Source organism: Linepithema humile, chromosome 2, assembly GCF_040581485.1.
Source record: "Linepithema humile isolate Giens D197 chromosome 2, Lhum_UNIL_v1.0, whole genome shotgun sequence".
Lineage (NCBI taxonomy): Eukaryota > Metazoa > Arthropoda > Insecta > Hymenoptera > Formicidae > Linepithema > Linepithema humile.
The window spans coordinates 34,648,290-34,668,473 of record NC_090129.1 but is presented as its reverse complement, the minus strand read 5'-3'; the positions used below and the strand labels follow the sequence as shown (position 1 = coordinate 34,668,473).

General features: G+C 36.6%; 1 protein-coding gene across 10 annotated transcripts; it reads left to right on the top strand.

Moving 5' to 3' along the window:
- Positions 1-267: 267 nt before the first annotated feature.
- Mgat2 (alpha-1,6-mannosyl-glycoprotein 2-beta-N-acetylglucosaminyltransferase) lies at positions 268-20,024 on the top strand. 10 transcript variants are annotated; one of them, XM_012371526.2, is made up of 11 exons: positions 268-661; positions 9,727-9,775; positions 12,479-12,674; positions 13,188-13,212; positions 13,847-13,927; positions 14,544-14,727; positions 15,045-15,467; positions 15,578-15,887; positions 16,410-16,760; positions 18,027-18,277; positions 18,582-20,024. In XM_012371526.2, exons 4-11 carry the CDS (start codon positions 13,206-13,208, stop codon positions 18,808-18,810), a joined length of 1,836 nt encoding a protein of 611 aa, XP_012226949.1. In that variant the 5' UTR covers positions 268-661; positions 9,727-9,775; positions 12,479-12,674; positions 13,188-13,205; the 3' UTR covers positions 18,811-20,024. The 10 variants fall into 10 exon arrangements, 7 of the variants coding, with proteins under 7 accessions (XP_012226949.1, XP_012226947.1, XP_067205185.1 ...); XM_067349084.1 differs by lacking the exon at positions 268-661 and adding an exon at positions 7,661-8,388; XR_010888435.1 differs by lacking the exons at positions 268-661; positions 9,727-9,775; positions 12,479-12,674 and adding an exon at positions 10,144-10,289 and having other exon boundaries at positions 18,582-19,151; positions 19,240-19,330; positions 19,430-20,024.
- Positions 20,025-20,184: the final 160 nt, after the last annotated feature.

Genomic DNA, 20,184 nt, shown 5'->3' with positions numbered 1-20,184 from the left:
CAGTACTGCAGGTAAACAGATAAGAATTCGCTAGCTAATGCGCTTTTACTCGACAGGCGATAACTCGACGTAAAAATCTCCTACGATAAATCATCAGTTAAAAAAAAATTATCATGGAATTCGTGATTAACCGGCAGTCGATAACATACCGACTTTAATTTGACATAGATTTCCCAGATGGCAGGATATGCATTATTTCACGCTCGGTACAGAGCGTTCTGCGCAACGCACGACGCAAGTTCTCCATTTTGTGCGTCTACATTCTGGCATCAGTCCACTTCCCCACCTCACTCGCGAGGCATTGAGGAAAAGAGAGACAGAATGGGCGTTGAGGGGTGAGTTCGCGGGCGCGCTTCGAGGGATTCATACGGTTGTGGCTCGTGTGCCGGTGCGAACGAATGACGACCATGCGAGCACACGCGTGCTCTCATCGCGCTCCGTCTTCGTGAATGAATTTTTACCGCATTTCTCATCGCGAGAGCGAGTGGTGTGTTTGTGCATGTGGCCGACGCAACGTCACCTGTCATCGGCATCTTTCGCCGCGCGCTGGATGACGACCGCCGATCTGCCACCGGAACAGAATCTCCCCGGAGATTCCGAAACAGAAGCTGCGCCCGGAATAGTTCATCGTGCCGGGCGAGCCGCGCGACGACTGCACTATGTGAGTAATCGAACGACAACAAACCTTCAGCCCTTTTCAGCCGGCCGCGTGCCCACGTCCTACCGATCGATTCGGCGACGATACGCACGCTGCACTCTCCTTTTCTCCCTCCTTCCCGCTGCCTCTTTCTCTGCTCTTACCCTTATTGTGTATTTTTGTTTCATTATTTTCGACATTCTTATCGATACTCCGCTGAATGATGTTTCGGCCAATCCCTTTTATCAAAATACTCGTGTGCCGCGTGTAACGCAGATGGCCGTATAATTCTATTTCAGCGACGGATGTATCGCTCCTGAAAATATAAGAGAAGTTTGTTTTATATGCGAAAAGTACAATTGAGACAAATAAACGTTTGCGATGAACTTCGGAATAAATCGCTGAAAATAGTACGAAAATACGCTTCTAAAAATGCTGGCGATAATTTCGCGAATAAAGCGGAATAAAATAGATGTTGCGCGTCGTAAATGAATCTCGGGGAAGCCGTCGGTTGAATCGCGTCTAATGTTAAACACGGAAAGTGATTACGGAGCTCTAAATGCGGCCGTGCGACTCTCAGCGGATGATGACACCGAGCACGCGATTGTCGTGCTATATATTAAGTACAGATAAAACCGAAGACCAGACACACTTTATTTAACATTAAATATGTTTCAAATATAGACGGTTAAACACACGGGTGTATCTCGAAGGTCGATAATGTGTGACGGTACGCTTTTTTTATGTTACATTCAAATTGCAAGATCCGAGAGACTTCGATTCACCCTCGATGTTTAAATGTAGAATAAGAACGCGAATTTATAAACGGCGACTGTGCGACTCCGGGCTGATTGTTCTATTGTTGATCCGTGTATCGGAATCGAGCGTCGCTAACCGGAGCTACGCGCCACATTTAACGCTAAATGCGGGACGCGAATCCGCGAGCCTCGGTTTATCGTGCACACCTGACCTATCGATGAGGTAGTCGACATGCGCTGCAGTTTTGACAGCGACGTGTCGGCTCGTTCGATCGGCACGCTCTATAGGTCAATCGGGAAATGGAAGAGTCGATCTCCCCACGCGGAAGTGCCGTTTGGTCACATACGTTTACGAGGCGCGAGTGGATCGGGATGTCCGTGTCACGTTATATGCTGTGTGGGCGAGTGTTACAGTCCGGTACGGCGTGGTCGATCGATATTACTCCAAACGTTGATAAGGGGAATTCGGAATACACGGAATTGAAACCGGTGTAGTTTCGTCGAGAGTTTAGGGCAGCTATCGTACTACTTGCGATTCCGGTTGGAGAATAGCGTTTTCGATCGCGATTCCATTCATGTTTTTAAGCTGTTATGAATCTCATCTGAACCGGAATGGAATTGCATTTCAGTTACAATAAATAAAAATGTAAGATAATCTCTATAATTGCAGTATAAAAATACATATTTGGTATTTATCATCGGAACAACTTAATTAAGGCGTTGTGATATAAAATTCTTTTCAATTCATGATGAAAAAAGATCAAAGTAATCTTGATGTTTTTACTTCAAAATGAATTTTATTTTAATCGGAATGGATTTTTCACTTTTCACGAAAATGTCGAAATCATTTTGAATGTTTCAGAATTAATTTGAATGTCTGTAATAGGAAAATTTTAACAAGACGGAATTCTAGTACGGAATGTTTTCCAATAGGAACATAATAATAGCTGTTCTAGTTGATTTAAGCTATCTTTAATATTTTTCTGGCAGGAAGTGATAAAGAGAGATCTAAAGTCCGCTCGAAGATTTCTTTTGATAATTTAATTCGGAGAAATATTTATATCTGTTTTTTATCTGGATATATATTTGTCTCGATTCGTCATATTTTTTATCTGCAATTTTAATTTTTTTTTTAATAGAAATAGTCTAGATAATAATTTAAAAATTATTCTGATGAATTATTAAATATAATTTAAATATTAATTATAGAAGATACGACTTTCCGGATATTAGACTTCAGAAATGTATGAATAGCAAAATCTCAAACTTATCTAATTTTGCACGTAACTTACTTTGATAAACTTTTAATAATGATATATATATATTTTATACCTAGATTTAGTATTGATATTTGTAATCGACTAATTCTATGTTCACACTTTTTTAACTCAAACAATATTTAAGATATAAAAATAGATTTACCTTATAATTTACTTGAACTTACCTGAAAGCAACCTTTGTCCTAAATCCTCTTATCCTAAAGAAAAAGGTTAAACACAGCAAAAGATACTCAAAGCCTTTTACGATAGCTTTGCGTCAGTTAGTTTCGACTTGGAAAATGGAGCGCAGAGTATCGGTAAAGGATATTGATTTATTTAACATGAATTTTAAACTCAATAGCTTCGATTAAACTTTGAGTAGAATCAAATAATCTGGATAGAAAAAAGAAAGATCCTTTATTCAAAACGTGAAGCGTATAATAATGCATGATAGAAGCTCTTCAATAAGCTTACAATTATTTCAAACGAAGTTAACTAGAAGGAAGCCAATTTTCAATCCAAATAAAACTGATACGAATGCCAATGTGTTACTGTCGATAACTTATGTATAATAATATATATATTGTGTGTGTGAGAGCAAATTTATTATTAGAAACATGTAAAACAAAGAAAGATTTATGATTTTCCGAGTCTTTTTATTAATTGTTAAATGTCAAGCTAAAGAAAACCGTCAGTCAAGAATTTCGTGGAGGAAAGAATAAGATATAAAAAAAGAAAACAGCCGCAAAGAAAATGCGGTAATCGCGAGACACATTCTTTCTAGTCTATTAAACAATTTGCCTCGGAATATCGTGATGAAACATTTCTTCACTCTCAACAAAAATGACTAGCTTTGATGAGAAAATTACGAAAACAAAACGACGGCAGGTAGATTGCAGTTTCGCGGAATAAGAGTAAAATCTTCGTTAACACGGATAAGAACCGGCTCGACACGTTTATTCAACGAAATCGAGCAAACGCGCGCGCGTGTGTTAATATTTTTAGAGTCACATTTAATGATGAATAAGTGAAGAAGCGAAGTGCCAACCGAGAGTAGAATTTATTGCGCAACTCGTCGCACACGAGCAATCGATTAACGTCGATTTAAACCGTTGAAAATCGGACGAGACAAATCGTTACTATTCATCGAGAGCAGCGAATATCGATATTCATAAGATTATAACTGATTTTATAAAGTCGTGTTTCGCTTAACGAGTTTCACCAATCACTTTAACGCTCAAAAATCTTGTTGTAAAAATGTAAAATTAGGAACGAACATTAGATTAGATGGACAATAGATGAGAATAAATTTGTTAACATTTATTAACACTTGCAGCATCTTTATTTATTTATACAAGATAAATAATATTGTTACTTTATATGTAAGGCAATTTTCTTATGGAAATTTGCAATTATCTTTTCTCAACAAGCTTCAACAAGTTACAACAAAGTAAGAATTATCCAATTATGAGCAGTTAAAAACAAGCTTTGAAAAATTAAGTTTTGGGAACAATCATTTTATTTTTCATTATCGATTTCGTAGTAGCATTTATTGAAACATTTAATGGTACAAATTTAAAAGTACGAAGGAAGATGATACTCGACTAATTATTTTCGAAAGCTTTCAAAAATACATTATCTAATTTGTCAAACTCGTCTGTTACATTCTAAATCTATTTCTCTTAATGATATTAAAATAAAACAAATTGGATTGACTTATTGTACGGCACGATATGCAACAGCGGAGTTGTTCACAAGTTGATTTATAACATACAAAGTACATCCAAAAATTATAGCAGCGTTTAAAATAATTATTTGACAAATAATTATTACGAATATTGAACTTTTACTCATCTTTTTTGTATTAATATGTAATAAGAGAATTATATCTAATAACCATAAATATTAAAAATTGCAAATCTTTTACTGAATGTTTCAAAGTTTCTACGTGCACTACATTACATAATATTTTACGTGCAATACTTTGCAAATAACAGATATCAAATAAATAATTACTTACCCTAAAGTTGCTCTGCTGGCGCTTGATGTCTTTCCGAGTCTCCTTCTCTCAATCCTTCTTTTGCAGTTCTGCAAGACATTCACACGCGTTCGCGACGCGAATACAAAAATCGTAAGTCAAATTGGTTAATATCATTAAAAAGTAGATTAATGTAAAATATGCAAATTGTCGGATTCACCATATCACCCGTTAATAGCAGATTTCTGAGGTTTCTCATATAGTTTCTCAAAAATATCGACTAATACGTGACTTGCGTGAATTTTGTACAATTTAATTGATCAACTTTAAACATTTTTCACTTAAAAACTATTGTAGCCTCGACCTTTTGGTATAAAGATTTTTATCTCCACGCAACCTCAGGAATCTGCTATTAATGGGTGATACGGTTGATCTGGGACACTCTGTATAGTTCCGCATTGTGTCGCATCGTTATCCAATATCATGACGCTACCGCAGTGAATGAACTGCTTCATTTATCAATAATGGATATAAAAAATTTTGGAAATTGGAAATTCGTGATTATACGCATCATTTTATTCTTTACAATTTTATCAGGGCAAGAACTGTACATCGTATAAAAAATTATTCAATATCAATCTTACACGGTTCACATGTCTCGTCATTCCTTCGCAAGGAAACGCACATTTCTATATTTCTTCAATAATATAATCAATCATCGTCGTCTAGTGTGATTATTTCTTTGATCATAAATAATCATTATACACTCAATAGAAATTGATGTCGCAAGACATGATACTGCAGAGATCTCTGATTGTATCTCTGTACATAATTATATCGCGGTGCGCGTTCTAAAAGTATATTTCGCTTTTTATAGAGTGTATCTCATTATTATTTCTCAGCACATCGTTTTTTTCCACCATTTTTTTCAGCCTTGTTTTTCGATTCGCATAGTTTTGAAACAGGTATGCCAGCTCTTTCCAGGAATTATACAATATGCAAAAAGCCGGAAAATGTGGAAGAATGCACGTAATATGTGCGGAGTCGAATGGATATTTTGCTCTTTTCGAGCGCCGACCGTTCTCTTATCCGGTATCGCTAATATCGCAATTTCGTTGCGCCGTTAACCGCGACTTATGCAGTTTCCGATCTTTATCCGGCGATGAGATTGAAACTAATTATTTGTTCACGACAATTTACATACCATAAGTCTGAAAAAAAAGGCGATAGCTCTGCGATACGATAAAAAACCGCCATTGCCATTCTGCGGTTTCCTACGAGATTTCCGCAATAAAATATCAACAATAGTTGCAGTGATATTTCACTCTTTGATTACTTTAATAGCTTATTAATATATCGCCAGATAAAATGTTTTCCGCATTTGCCATATTACATCAGATAAACGTCTGGTATCAATTACGACATTAATAACATATCGTGATTTTCTGTATGTTGTACACACACACACACACACACAATGTAGCTGTTGTATGTCATAGATATTGTATTTTTAGCTGTTGTATACCACACTTATGTGATCCATTAAATTTTTGCGATTTGCTATCTGACAACCGTGGCCGTTATCGCGATAAATGAGTCGTGCTCAGACGTGAGAACAAATGTCAGGAATGTCATCAGTCGAGATGTTTCGGTTAATATAGCGAGTGGGCGGTAACGTACGATAAGGGATAATGATTAATGTACATGACAGGAATAAATAATCGGCAAAAAAAAAGAGGCGAAGATCGTCGGGCGAGATATCGCGTGGGATATCACAAGTCTCATCTAAAAAGCAGAGAAAATTTCGCTGTGCAACTTGTGGAAAGAAATACATTAGAAATAGCGTTTCGTCGAAAGATTTCATGCATTCCCGATGTGAATTGCGAACACAATCTTATCTATCCGGTGTGCGCGCGCATATGCAAAACATAACACTGGCAACATCTTGGGCTGAAACGGTGTAATGATTTTTCACAATAGGCAAGGCTATGATAAACGATCCTCCTAAATGCCTCCTAATAGTGCCTCAGTAACGTTGTTAAAAATATACATAATAATCCTGTTCTACATTTTTTTTAGATTTTGAGAGTCTGGATTTAAACGAGAGAAAGGAAACTTTTAATAATATTTTATTGCACATAATTTTTAAGATAAAATCGATTATTATTTAAATTTTAATTTTAAAAAAATATTATTTTTTGGAATGCACGATTTTACAGTAATAATAGACTTTTTAATTGACCGCACTTGCAGTGTTTCAGTGTATCTCATATATTTTGTAATATTTTCATCGTGAAGCGTGTTACATTTGTTTTGTTACATTTATTTTACTTATTTCATAGTCAATAAACAATGTTTTTGATTTTGTTGATTAAAATAATATTTTATTGCGATTAAATCTGCTTCAATTGTTGTAAAAATTGCGATATTGAATATACAGATTCCATGTTATTGCATGTTGAAGTGAATTAAGTGAATTGTTCATTGTATAAATGTCTGAAGTATTGGCTGTACTCGAAACATATTATTATGCAATCTTTCTTAAAGTTCCACGATCACGAACGGAAAGTGAAATTTTTCAGGTAGAACCAACCACGAGAAGTAAAAGGTAACAATTTCACGATGAATTATAAAGTCGATATCATTAAAGTTACATTTGCAATCTTTATATATGTTATAAATTACTTTCATAACTCTCAAATTTTAGAATTATTCGAGCTCATGCAGCAATTTTACTTGAAACCGACTAGGAAATTTCACGAAATATTAAAACTTATTCTCTTTGGCTTGAATAGCAAAAAATTATTTTTGCATTATCTGTAAATGTATAAGTTATTCAGTATAAAGAATATCTCACGATTCACCATATTTCAATTTAATAATAATATTCTAACAACTTTGAAATCGATTTTTCTTCAGCAAAGATATTTTTCCTCGTCAAAAAAATATTTTATGAGAATGATTCTAAAATATACCGAGGCAGTCTAGATATTTTTTCAGAAATAAATATGTATTACGAAATATATATAAATGTTATAAAATTTCAAGTTTCTACTGCACTTGTCAGTCCACAATGAGTAACATCGACTGGAAAAACGAGTGAAACGATTATGAGATTATGTTACATAAAAAGATTTAATTTTATGCTACACGGGCGTTCGATATACAAAGAAATAATTGCATATCCGTGAAATCCAGTTTTTGTTTGAATAAGCGTTGTTACGAAAAGCATTTCGAATTATTAGCGGCCTATTGAAGTTGCACTTGTCTGTCATGATGCGTAACGAGGAAATGATTAAAGCAGTTATGAGGAACGTTGGACTGTAAAAAGAAGAGCTTCACTCATACTAGTAAATCGATATTCAGGGACACCGCAGTAATATTCCGCATGAGGCATGACTGCACAAACACACACGTGCACACAAATAGCACACATGCACGCAGACTTTTGCGTAACGGAGGTAGCGCAATATCGGTAACACCCACCTATTCGCACGCTTATATATGTGCACAGCCGTCTCACACCGATTCGCATATATACATATAACAATCTAATGCATTATTCACCATCGCAAATGTCGGCAGCAACGCCATGCGCGCGGCGCGATAACAACTATAGCATCTTCTCCAAGAAACACAGAAATAGACGGTGCAGCCGTCTGTCAAAAGCGCCAGAGCGAGTCACGCACTTACGAATGAAAAGATCCAAATTTCCGGTCACCGCCTTCGACGTTTTGTTACAATTAGCACGTAGCGGTATGTTCTCTCTCTCTCTCTCTCTTTCTCTTTCTCCCGCTCTTTCTTCTTCTGTCTCTTTGTATTTTATACTGTACGATGCATTTATAATTCAATAGTACCTAGCGAGAAATAAGAATGCATTACACATGAAACACGAATACACAATATACGGAAATACGTGAAACATACGAAAGTGCAAAAATTAATATCTTTCTTCTCGCTTATCGTTGCAAATTAAAGGCACCAGGCGAGAGTTAAGTAAGGGTTTTTTCGATTTTTTGTTCTTACTAAAAATCGACGAAAAGCAAAATCTAAATATTACGGTAATTTCATATATTAAAAATATAATTTAAAAATAAAATTATTGAATATTACGATAGCTTTGTATTAAAATTCTGTTAAAACAAACGTTTGGTTAAAGTTCGATAAAAATATTATCCATATAAACTCACAATGTACTCTGTAAGTATTCGAATTCGATACTCATACACTGTACAATGAGGAAACGGAAGACAAGGTTACCTTAATTACTGTTTTCGAATCCGATGACTTTCCAATCCAATTGTTTTACACTCACCGTTAGCGAACACATTCGATAACGATGCGATAAAGCACACTTTACAGCATTTTATTAATCAGGAAAAAGTCTTTTCGCATTGACTATACATGCTCGACAAGGTATAACGAGATAATGACTTCGAATACAACTTTTTTTTTGTAGGCTTGAGACTATAATATAACTGTAATTAAATTAATTCTTAAACGCTTTAAAACATTGTTGTGCCAGTATGGTTGCATTTTGGTGAAGGTCGCTATGTAAAGGCTCATTTGAGCGGAACGATATTAAATCGATACGGCATAAGACCGACTTGTATGCAGTTTGTAACGTGGTTTTAATTTCACATCCGTCTCCGTATCGATTTACACATGGTACTGCTACTTTTCATTCAAATATATGTGTGACATTGACATTTCGCATTTTTTGTGCAATCTCTCTATACACACTGCAAGCTTGAATACGAAAATAAGATCAATATGATGTCGCATGTGACTGAAGTAGGATAATTATTTATTTTTTAATTAATTTTTTAATTAAGTAATGGCATTTATATGTTTAAGGATAAAAATACAAAATTTAATATTACAGTACTAAACCATTTATTAAATTCTGAAATATTAAATATTTACGTAAAATTTGTATTTTAGATATGAAAATAAACGATTCGAAATTTTTATACTTCCGGTACATTTCGAGGTATATTTGCTCCTCAAACTTTGCTAAAAACAAATATAGTTTTAAAATATGCATTTTTCAAGCGCCCGTGGATGATACAACTTTTGCTGTATTTGTTTCAGATTTCGTGAAAATGAAGGGCAAGACAATGCGTCATTCTTCTTCATCGAGGTAAGAATGAATTAACAACATTACTTAGAAACACACGACACTTTTTTCCTCGACGATGTCATGTTATTACTGATAGCATTATCTACCGCGATAGCAGAATAAATATGTGACACATCAATATACTATATGATAAAGAATGTTTTCGCCAGTTGAATGTAATTGCCTTGTGTTTTCTAGTCACTTGTTTAGAATACTTCTTGTGGATAAAAGGAACAGAAAAATATATAATATTAAGTTATTGCTCTTTCTTAATTAAATTAAAAATCGTTTTAAAATAAAGCCAACAGAGCAAGAGCTGGATCGATTTGCTCAAAAATTCTTTTTTATTTTAAATTTATACAGACGTTTCGGCCAAGGTACGTGGCCATTTTCAGTGTAAGAAAAATATATAAAAAAGTGAAAGTGAAAAGTGCAACTAAAAATCGCAAATTTAATCGAATCTATAAAACGTGAGGTGAAACGACATTATACCTGCGTTCCATATTGTGCTCATTGGCGTATGCAGGTACCGCAGGTACTATATACAGCAGTCTTTATATCTGCATAAAAGTTTATCGTTTCAAAAATATAATTTTTATTCAGGCCATAAAAAGTTATAGGAAAAAGCATCTTGCTCCGCATATTACATAGCAATAATGCGATATCGTCGATGCGGTCTATCGATTTGTGCAGCATTCTTAAAATTTGGTCTTGCTTTAAATTGCTCGGTCACTTTGAACTGCTTTCTACATAACCGAAATTGCAAACAATATCTGGTACAATGGCGAGAGATTCTTGGAGGATACCGGGCGAATCGATCGAAGGAGTTCGGCGTTCGTTGAACGTGTGCCAGCGAGACGGATCGAAGAAATACGGGCGGAATTCGAGAACGGTGTCTTGCATGCAATCGCGGTCTTTTTATATTGTCGACGCGAATAAATATAATACAACTAAAACAGAAAGAGCTATTTTGCGCAAAAGCCGAAAGTGTTCGCTCGTCAAGCATCGTCGTGTCATTTTGTCATTTCGCACGCGACATCTCGAAATTATCTGTCTATCGATCTCGTTGCTCGTCAAATATTCATTCTCACGTACTACGCGTAATCGAATGTATTTTTAATGTCGTCTGATGTGATGTCTGTCGCCGTAAATGGAATTCATAGGTTAAATGATTCGACGCTTTACTGGTATTTATATTTTCAATAAATCGATCGCGAGAAGAAACATGATTGAATAACATGAGAGAAATAATTATTTTACGGACTGTAAATCGAGAATATTTTATATATAAAGTAAATTTGCAATCGATTAATTGAACGCGAGAAATTATGTCCATCAAAATTGAAAAACGTGGTTTTGAGAAAAATGCATTTAAAGTTTTGAGTATAGATAACAAAAAGAAACGGAAGATTTATAGTTCTGATTCTTTTTTCGGTGATACTAGGACCATATAATAAATCTTTCTCTTGTTCAAAATTTTCGTTTTGCTTTATTCTTTGAAATTTACGAGCAGTTCGGCACTCTTTGTGTAGTGCGCTAACCTCAAACGCATCGGATTTTGGCTTACACACCGTAGTCTACAAATGTTTGCAGCTTTATTAATTCTTTTTGTATTTCGGAAAAACCTTTTAGGAGATTTTAGGAAATCTGATTTTTGAGATTCTGTTTAAAAAATGCAAGAAAATCGATTTTTTCGAAATTGTGTTGCGTTTTCTATAATTCTTTACTCTTTTCAATATTTAAATTAAATGTCACCACATGATTTAAATAGAATATTCTATATATATTGTAAAATTTTACTAAATCCACAATAATTTCATAAAAGAAAATTAATTAATGAATTATTTTTTAGTAAAATATTAACATACGTTCAATTGAATTTATATCATTATGTTTATTAATGAACTACGGGCATTTTATGACAAACTTAATTAATTTTATGTTCATAAAACTGCGGATATTACAATTTTAATATTAATTTCAAGTTTTTCGCTTGACTTTTATCGCTCTTAATAAAAAAATCGAAAAGAGATTTGTATTATGCGAAATAGCCACATACAATGGTGAATAAATTACATACTAGTGATGATTATAAGATTATTATCATTCCATGGCCGCGGGAAAAAATTATGGCCTCCACTCGAGCAATAATACATTATTGTAACCATTTCAACACGCGACAGCCGCGCATTCATCTTCGCCTTACAATGTCGCGGAACATCATTATTATCATTGTTTTACGTAAGTGCGTGTAATATACGGAGTGCTATCCAAAAATTCCCTCAATGTACTTATAAAGGAAGACATTACCTGAGATCCTCCAGTCTTCTCCCATCTTTTTCAAGATAGTTCCTTTGGGGACGCGCATAGAAATGTTCTTATCAGGATTTAAAAAAATATTTCTTATAATTTGTTTAATAAATTTATTTAAATAAATTTTTAAAAAAATTACACATATTCCACAAGTAAATATGTAATGCGCAACTACATTATTAAGTCATCAAGTCGCGTAGTCGTTATCGTTGTTAATAGCAAGGCATCTTCGTACTACAACAGAATAATAATAAGCTATATGCAAATGTCAGGCTATTATCGGCAACGCGACTGGTGGTTTACTGATGTAATGCGAATTACATTTTTATCTGCAGTGTACGTGCAATATTTTTAGATTTATTAAAGTAAATTTAATATAAGAATTGTGTTTAGACGTGCTGTGTTTTCCAGGAATTTCTGGATAGCACCTCGCTTATGCGTATTACACGGCGACAATTCGATCGAAATATGTGTAATCAATATGCCAGACACTCTGTCATCTACAATAGACATCTGCGCTATCATCGTGTCTGACAAACAGTAACGCGCAACATGATAATTAGACGATATTCATGCACATATATTTGCGTATCGTTTAGCGAAATTGGTTAGTATATGATTGATGATAATAATTATGCTCTACTTACGAGAGTAGTCCTTGCCTCGATAATTTATGAAGTGGAGATCATTAATTTTTTACTAGCGTGATAGCAACATATTCATATTAATCATTCGTAGCGCTCTAAAAACAGATTATAAAGACTGTTTTGCTGTTTCAAACGCGTTTTAATAGATAAACGATTTGTTGCTGCGTAATATCAAGTTAATCATGTTTAATTGCACTAATCTTTTATACCAATCTGATATATACGTATGATAGATAATTTAAAACAGCTTAGACAAATGCTTTATAAAACAAAAAACGCTTCTTTCACGTAAATTAACCGAGCGGCAAAGTAGATAACTGGTTAATAATAGATAAAGCACTTTAAATTTTGTGTAATGAAAAATTTTCGTGTAAAATGTGCGTGTGTAAAATAATAAATAATTATTTATTTTATTGAAATTATTTATCTCACTTAAATTATATCTTAATCTTCTCGTATAAATTTTGTTTCAGGACGATCTCCTAGGAATAATGAAAGGTGAGCGAAAAAGGAAAGATTTAAAACAGTCCGCTTATCTGGAACGAATTCTAACCAAGCAGTATTATATAAAAGCAACTCGATGTATCTACTTGACAAATGCCAGGCCTATATACACGTGTCTCTCTTATCATGCAGATGAAGTAATGTACATATGCCGATGTTGCGTACGATGATGTGCAATTTGTTACATAAAATTTGTTATGCAAAGGTAACATTCATGTTCGTCGAATACTTATTTAACAAATGCCTAACCTATATACACGTGTCTTTTATTATCTATTTACGTAAATGAAGCAATGTACGTCGATGATGTGACGGTGTTGCGTACGAACAAGTTGTTACAAATTTGCGGTTTCTCGTTCAACGCACAATCCGTACATTGTAATATCGTTGTAATTATTATGCAATACATCGCGCATTTAAACAATCATGATCATTTGTCAATAGTTTGTCTTATTCAAAACTCGAGCAAGAGAAGTTTTATCTGGTCATTTTCATGCACATTATCGGTTTTTCTTTCACGATAAGCGTGCCGCGATACAAAGGAGAAAACCGACAATGAGTGATGAAAATTAATTATATATTCAACTCGCCTTGTTTAACATTGCCGGTCAATTATTTATGCGCACAGGAAAAGTACACGACTCGACCATACAAGGTTTCGCGAAGCAGTACTCCGGCTATACATTATATACCAGGAAAAAGTCGGGAGGTAAGTTTAATGATATCACGTTATCATATACAAAATACAACACCGCAGGCACACGAATGAGACACGTGATTCGATAAGAACGCTAGTTTTTTTTCATTTTTACATATTGCTTTTGTTATTAATGCTATTATTATTACGATTATTGATAATAACTTTTCTATTTTAATCTCAGAATCAATTTGAATCGCGATACTTTGCGATAGAACTCTGAAATGCTATGCAAAAACTTTCGAGGAAATGTCAGATTTCGAAAAGAAGAACTTTAACCCGCGGGAACTTGGAAAATTTCCATCCGAGATCGGAAAATTTTTAGAATTCTTTTTTCTTGTTTTTATCGTACCGGTGGCGATAAAAGTTTTCTTTTTGCGAGTTCTGACTTTTAACGATTGCACATAACGCTCAAAACTTGAACGATTTCTTGATAATATTTTATCGCATCTTTACAAGCAGTAGAGCTATTTAAGTGCATTCTTTTAGCATACAAAGTGCACGTTTATCCATACAGTAAGAAAGACTTACATTTTCGAGATAAAAGATTCATGTATTGTGTGACGAGCGAAACATTCTATCAAAACCGAGAACTAGGAATTTTAGCATTTTTTTATAATATATTCAGGAACGACAGTTGTTGGAGGGTCGAGATCGAGTCGTGGGATTTTATTGAGAACTCTCGTGTTCGTCTTCCTGGCTACGTTCCTCTGGCTTCAGCTCCACGTGATCAGTTTGACGGGTCGAAATGACGGTGGTCAATCATCATCGAACGAGACCCTTTTCTCCCTCGTGCCTCAAGAGTTGCACAGGTAATCTCGCGACCCTCGTTTGCTTGGATTTTGCAAAATTATTCCTATTGCAAAATATGAGACTTTAAATCGACGAACGGAAAAATATTGTATATGAAAGAATATGGAATATTGATTATATATAAATTATGCAATTTTTTAAGATCCTTTAATCGTTCCTTTATATAGAATATGTTTGATAATTTTTTTGAAACTCAAAAAATATAATTTCTCCAATTTATTTGTCTCAAATGTGAATATTAATGACAAGTTCCATTTGAATAACTTTTATCCTCCGCTGTAAGACACTTTGACTGATCCCATTTTTGCGTTTTCAGATTTCTTAAGGAGGGCCGTAATTCGTCCGCGAGCTTGACAAATGCCAGTTCGGGAACGCTCACGGAGTTGGAGATCGCGGAAATCCGGCGTAAGATCGAAAGGGCGAATGCGGAGCAAAAAATGTACAATGAGGAGGCGTTCGGGCCGTTGGCGAGCGATGCTCCGATTATAGTTATCCAAGTACACACGCGACTCACTTATCTGCGGCACCTTATCGTGTCGCTGGCACAAGCGAAGGACATCGAGCAGGCCCTTCTCGTGTTTAGCCACGACATCTGGCATCCGGATATCAATTACCTTGTGCAGAGCGTTGATTTCTGTCGGGTCATGCAGATCTTCTATCCGCACAGTATACAGACTCATCCGCGCACGTTTCCCGGCGAAGGGCCCAACGATTGTCCCCGAAATATTCGCAAGGAACAGTGAGTTGAGATATTGACATAATTTATTGTGTATAATTAATTAATTAATCATAATTGTTTAAACTTTCTTGTTCGAACTCGTCAAATAACGACTTTTTCGCAAATCTCAGGGCTTTAAATTTAAAATGCACCAACGCCAAGCACCCGGATTTGTACGGCCACTACAGAGAAGCTAAATTTACGCAGACGAAGCATCATTGGTGGTGGAAAGCGAACAGAGTGTTCGATCAATTGTTAATAACGAGAAATCACACCGGAATGGTGCTCTTCCTCGAGGAGGATCACTACGTCGCCGAAGATTTCCTGCACGTTCTCCGACTCATGGAACGCACTTGCAAGCTCAATTGCGAGAAGTGCAACGTTCTATCGTTGGGTACATATTTAAAGACGTACAACTATTTTACGGATTTTAGTCGTAAGGTAAGATCTTTTTGTGCGCTAACACTCATATTCTTAATTTTGCTTCACGCGATGTTTCACGCATAAGATAAAGTTACGATTACGGGCGGGTACACGTTAATGAGAGATTAATTTAGGCAGCAGTGCGCAAATAGTCCAACGTATTTTATACGCCAATTCATGCACTCATTTCCTCAATCATAATTGCGCGAGTAACGACGAACTCTCTCACACCGACACACACGAGATACATTTTATCGCTGGCGTTTGCAGCGTGAGACAATATCTGGCAAAATTAATGCACGCGTGCGGCGGCGGCGGCGGCGGTATCCGATAAGACGCAAAAGTCCCCCTCGCTTTGAAACGACACACACATATGTATCTCTCTGACTGATTTTGACCAACGCAGAAATCTCGAGGCAGAAGTATGTCGAATCGTTGGCTCTACGCACAACTTTACAACATTAAACGTATATTCGACATATTTATATGTTCACCATTAGTATGTCTGTGTCGATGTTTCACGCACGCCCGATCCGTTAGTTCCTCGGCGTCGATAGCGCTCTGCAGAAGGAGCTGCTGCGCGGGCTTAAGCGACAGGAGGCGCCGGCGACGATGCAAAGGCAGCTGATCGGCGGCATCGTCACCGTCGGCGGCGGCGGTGGTGACGGCGTTAACAACGCCGGTACTAACGCCGCCGGCATCGGTAACGGAAGCACCGGGGGCAGAAATGGCGGCGGCGGCGGCAACGGCGGCGGCGGCAGCGGCATCAGTGGCAACGCTGCCGGTGGTAGCGGCGTGTCCTCCACCTACTATCAGAACGCGAACACGGTGCAAGCGGCACCCGCGTGGACCTTCCAACTCCTGCCCAGCCTCTACAACCACTATCAGAAGGTTCTCGAGTCCAACCGAATCCACCGAATCTTCCGCCCGAAATAGCAGCAGCATACTTTAATTTTCTTTCTACTCGCCTGGCCTTGCACCGTTCACCCTTTGCTTCACCTGTCATCGTATCACCTCCACGAGAACGCGAGTAGTCCCCCGCCCTTTTCGGTAGATTTTGTACATCGCCAAATTTTGCACGGCTTCCACCGGCTCGTATCGATCTAGCCTTTAGCAACGACGCACTGTGTGGCGATCAATTATTGGCTCTCCGATTGTTTGACGTTGAATCAAAAGATCGAGAGAACGATCTCTTTATCTTGCAGAGATAAAGTGCTGTGATCTCCGAAGAAATCAGCTTGCGATGAAAATTATATTCGTATTTTCATATCGCAGTTTTTAATTTAGCTTTGTATTTGCTTTACAACAGTCTTGATGTGAACTTAATTTTCTTTTATCTCTTTGATAAGAATAACACAAAGTCCCATTTTTGTTAAACTTAATTTTAAAAACGGCGGCCTCGGATCGGTTTGAATAAAAAGTAGATGCTTTGTTAGAGCCGAAGACTTACATCAAAAGCTGAGTTTCTTCGGCGAGGGTCACACTTTACGAATATAACGTAACAGTTCAGTATTAATGTATTCTTACATCCATGCCAAACACAGTAGGTGGAACATTCCTGTAGATCAATTTTCCTCGAGGCAGTAGTGCATGCTTCGAGCATCCACCGTTATCCGCACGATACAAAGTCATAATGCAATTAGAGCGCTCCTGTTACTGTAAGCGTACGAAATGCCGAATTTATTCGCACGTACCAACTGCAGTTACCAAACTGTGAGACCTTGTCAATAAACCTCAGTTCTGATTTGAATATCGATGAGAAACGCCGAGAATGGAATATCGATGAAATAATTACAACTGCAATTCTGACTTTGTTTCAAATAATCGCTTTATAGACGTGTAGTTTTGATTAGTTCCCCTCAGTAGATTTTATATGATGTTAGAATTAATCCCTTAAGTGTTAATATCGCATATATTTATACGAATTATTTCAGAAAGCACATTTTATTTTAAGGATTTGAAAATCCTGATAGATTCGAGAATTCAGCATCCTAAGAAATCTTCAATATATCATCCTTACGTAAATGTAATTATTCGCAGAAATAATTTCGGTTGATAAAAAACGTTTTTATCTCTCGATACTTAAGGGATTAAGAAAAGTCGCAGGATTGTTAAGTCGTGGATCACTAACGGATGATTTTCATTCTGTTGAAACAGGCGGAAGTGACACCGTGGATATCCAGCAAGCATAACATGGGCATGGCGTTCAATCGCGTTACGTGGAACAAGCTGCGAAAATGCGCCGCACAATTTTGCTCGTACGACGACTACAATTGGGATTGGAGTTTGCAATACATCGCGCAAACTTGTTTGCCGCCGAGTAAGGGCGCCGGAATAACGCCTCGCACCGAGTCTGGACTGATTACAATGACGATGAGAGCTCCGAGAGTCTTCCATATCGGGGAATGGTGAATATAATTAGCCTTCTGTGTATCTCTCGGCGAAGCATAAATATGTACAGATAGGCGCAGTGTTGTGCATACTTAGATAGACACAATTGAAGTGCACGACTGCTCGCTTTTAATTCTTACGAAAACAATAAATTCACGGTAACAACTTTCTTATTCTCGACCATAATCTTGAATCTACGCTTATTTTCCGCGTTTTTTAATTTCTAACATCGCAGATGTTATTTCTGAACACTAATCTAGCTTCAAGCTAAGATATCTATTTTATTCTATTTAATTACAATATACGTATTTGCTTTTGCAGCGGAGTGCACCATAAGAAAAACAACTGTGAATCAACGGCGGTAATAGCGAAGGTTCAAAACGTCTTGAAATCGGCGCGCAGCCACTTATTCCCTTCGCAGTTAACGTTAACGATCGCCGGGACGGCGAAGAAGACGAAACTCCGGAAGGGCAACGGTGGCTGGGGAGATGTTCGAGACCATCAACTCTGCTGGAACATAACGGAACATCCAGATCTAACCCTACCTTGAGAACTGCAAGCCTTCACGTTGACGACAATTGGTTTTAATATGATGTTAAATCGTGATGGATTCATCGATTATCAGACGATTGTTCGTTTACATATCGTGGATATTCGAGGACACTAAGAATCTCCGTCGTTCTACGAATCGGTTTTGAATCGCAATAAACGTATTATTATCGCTGCCAACCACGATCGCAAGACGAAGATGATTTGTAAAGCCGCTGTCACTGCCGCGGATGGAGGATTTCTTCTGCGAATAGAAGCACGTGGACGAAATGAGAGAAAATATCCTCAGCTGATTCGACAGTGAGCTCAAATCGGTGCTATTCTAAAAATGCAGTGCTTGCGGTATATTTCATTTTTCGATTTACCGAATTGCGCGTCCATCATATACCGACGCAAAACGATGAAAATAATGAAAACTATTTATTTGCAGGTGCATTAGTAAAAAAAAACATAGGATTTGCGCGTAAACGTACGTTTGATTAGAACCGCGTTAAGGAAGTATCGCGAAAAGTATGTTAAAGGTATAAAAAGGAAAATTTTACTCATTCAACATTGCGCTGTCCATAAAAATAAGGTGATAACAATATTGGTAATAAAAGTATCTTTAACTTCTCCAACAGCGTCGCTTACAAAACACGTACTCGCTGGAAGGAAAAGTAATCTCGCTGGCTGTGCGGGAATACAGTAGACAAGTGTTTGGTCTAAAGCTTAATTATATATCAGTATTCTAAAGGCCTACGCGACATGAAACAACATGTACGTATTTAATTCTCATGTCGCCGATACTGATAACGATGACGAAGACGCGGACAACCATGCTGCAAGGTCGCGAAACAAAGGCGATATATAGAGGAAGACAAGGCTGTACTTTGTACTTTGTAATTTCGCGATGGAATTAACATTTCTGCTTCCCGATTAGCTTTTATGTGCTCTTTTTAAGGTTTAACGCGATAACGGCGTTAATCAGGATCATAATCTCAATCGTGAAATGCGCTCATTATTCTAGTCAATGTGTATGATGTAATGCTAAAGCTGCAGGTATTTAATAATCGGTCGTAAAAAGTAAGCTCGTAAAATTAAGGATTCACACCTATTATTAGTGATACGCCATCGAAGGCGCTATAATGTCATGTAACGACCTCGGGGATACGAACGTAATGAATGTCATGTACCTTTTATATTTATAATAATAAAACAACAGCGACGGAAATAGAATTCGTTATCACGGCTTTAGCTACTTGTAAATAATCTTTTTTTTTTGGGGGGTTAAATTTTATTGTTTACAATTACGATGCTCCGTCGCGAGAACGTATTTGCATCTTGAAAAAGATATATGTGTAAATATCAATTAGAAATTTTTCATGAAAATTAGATT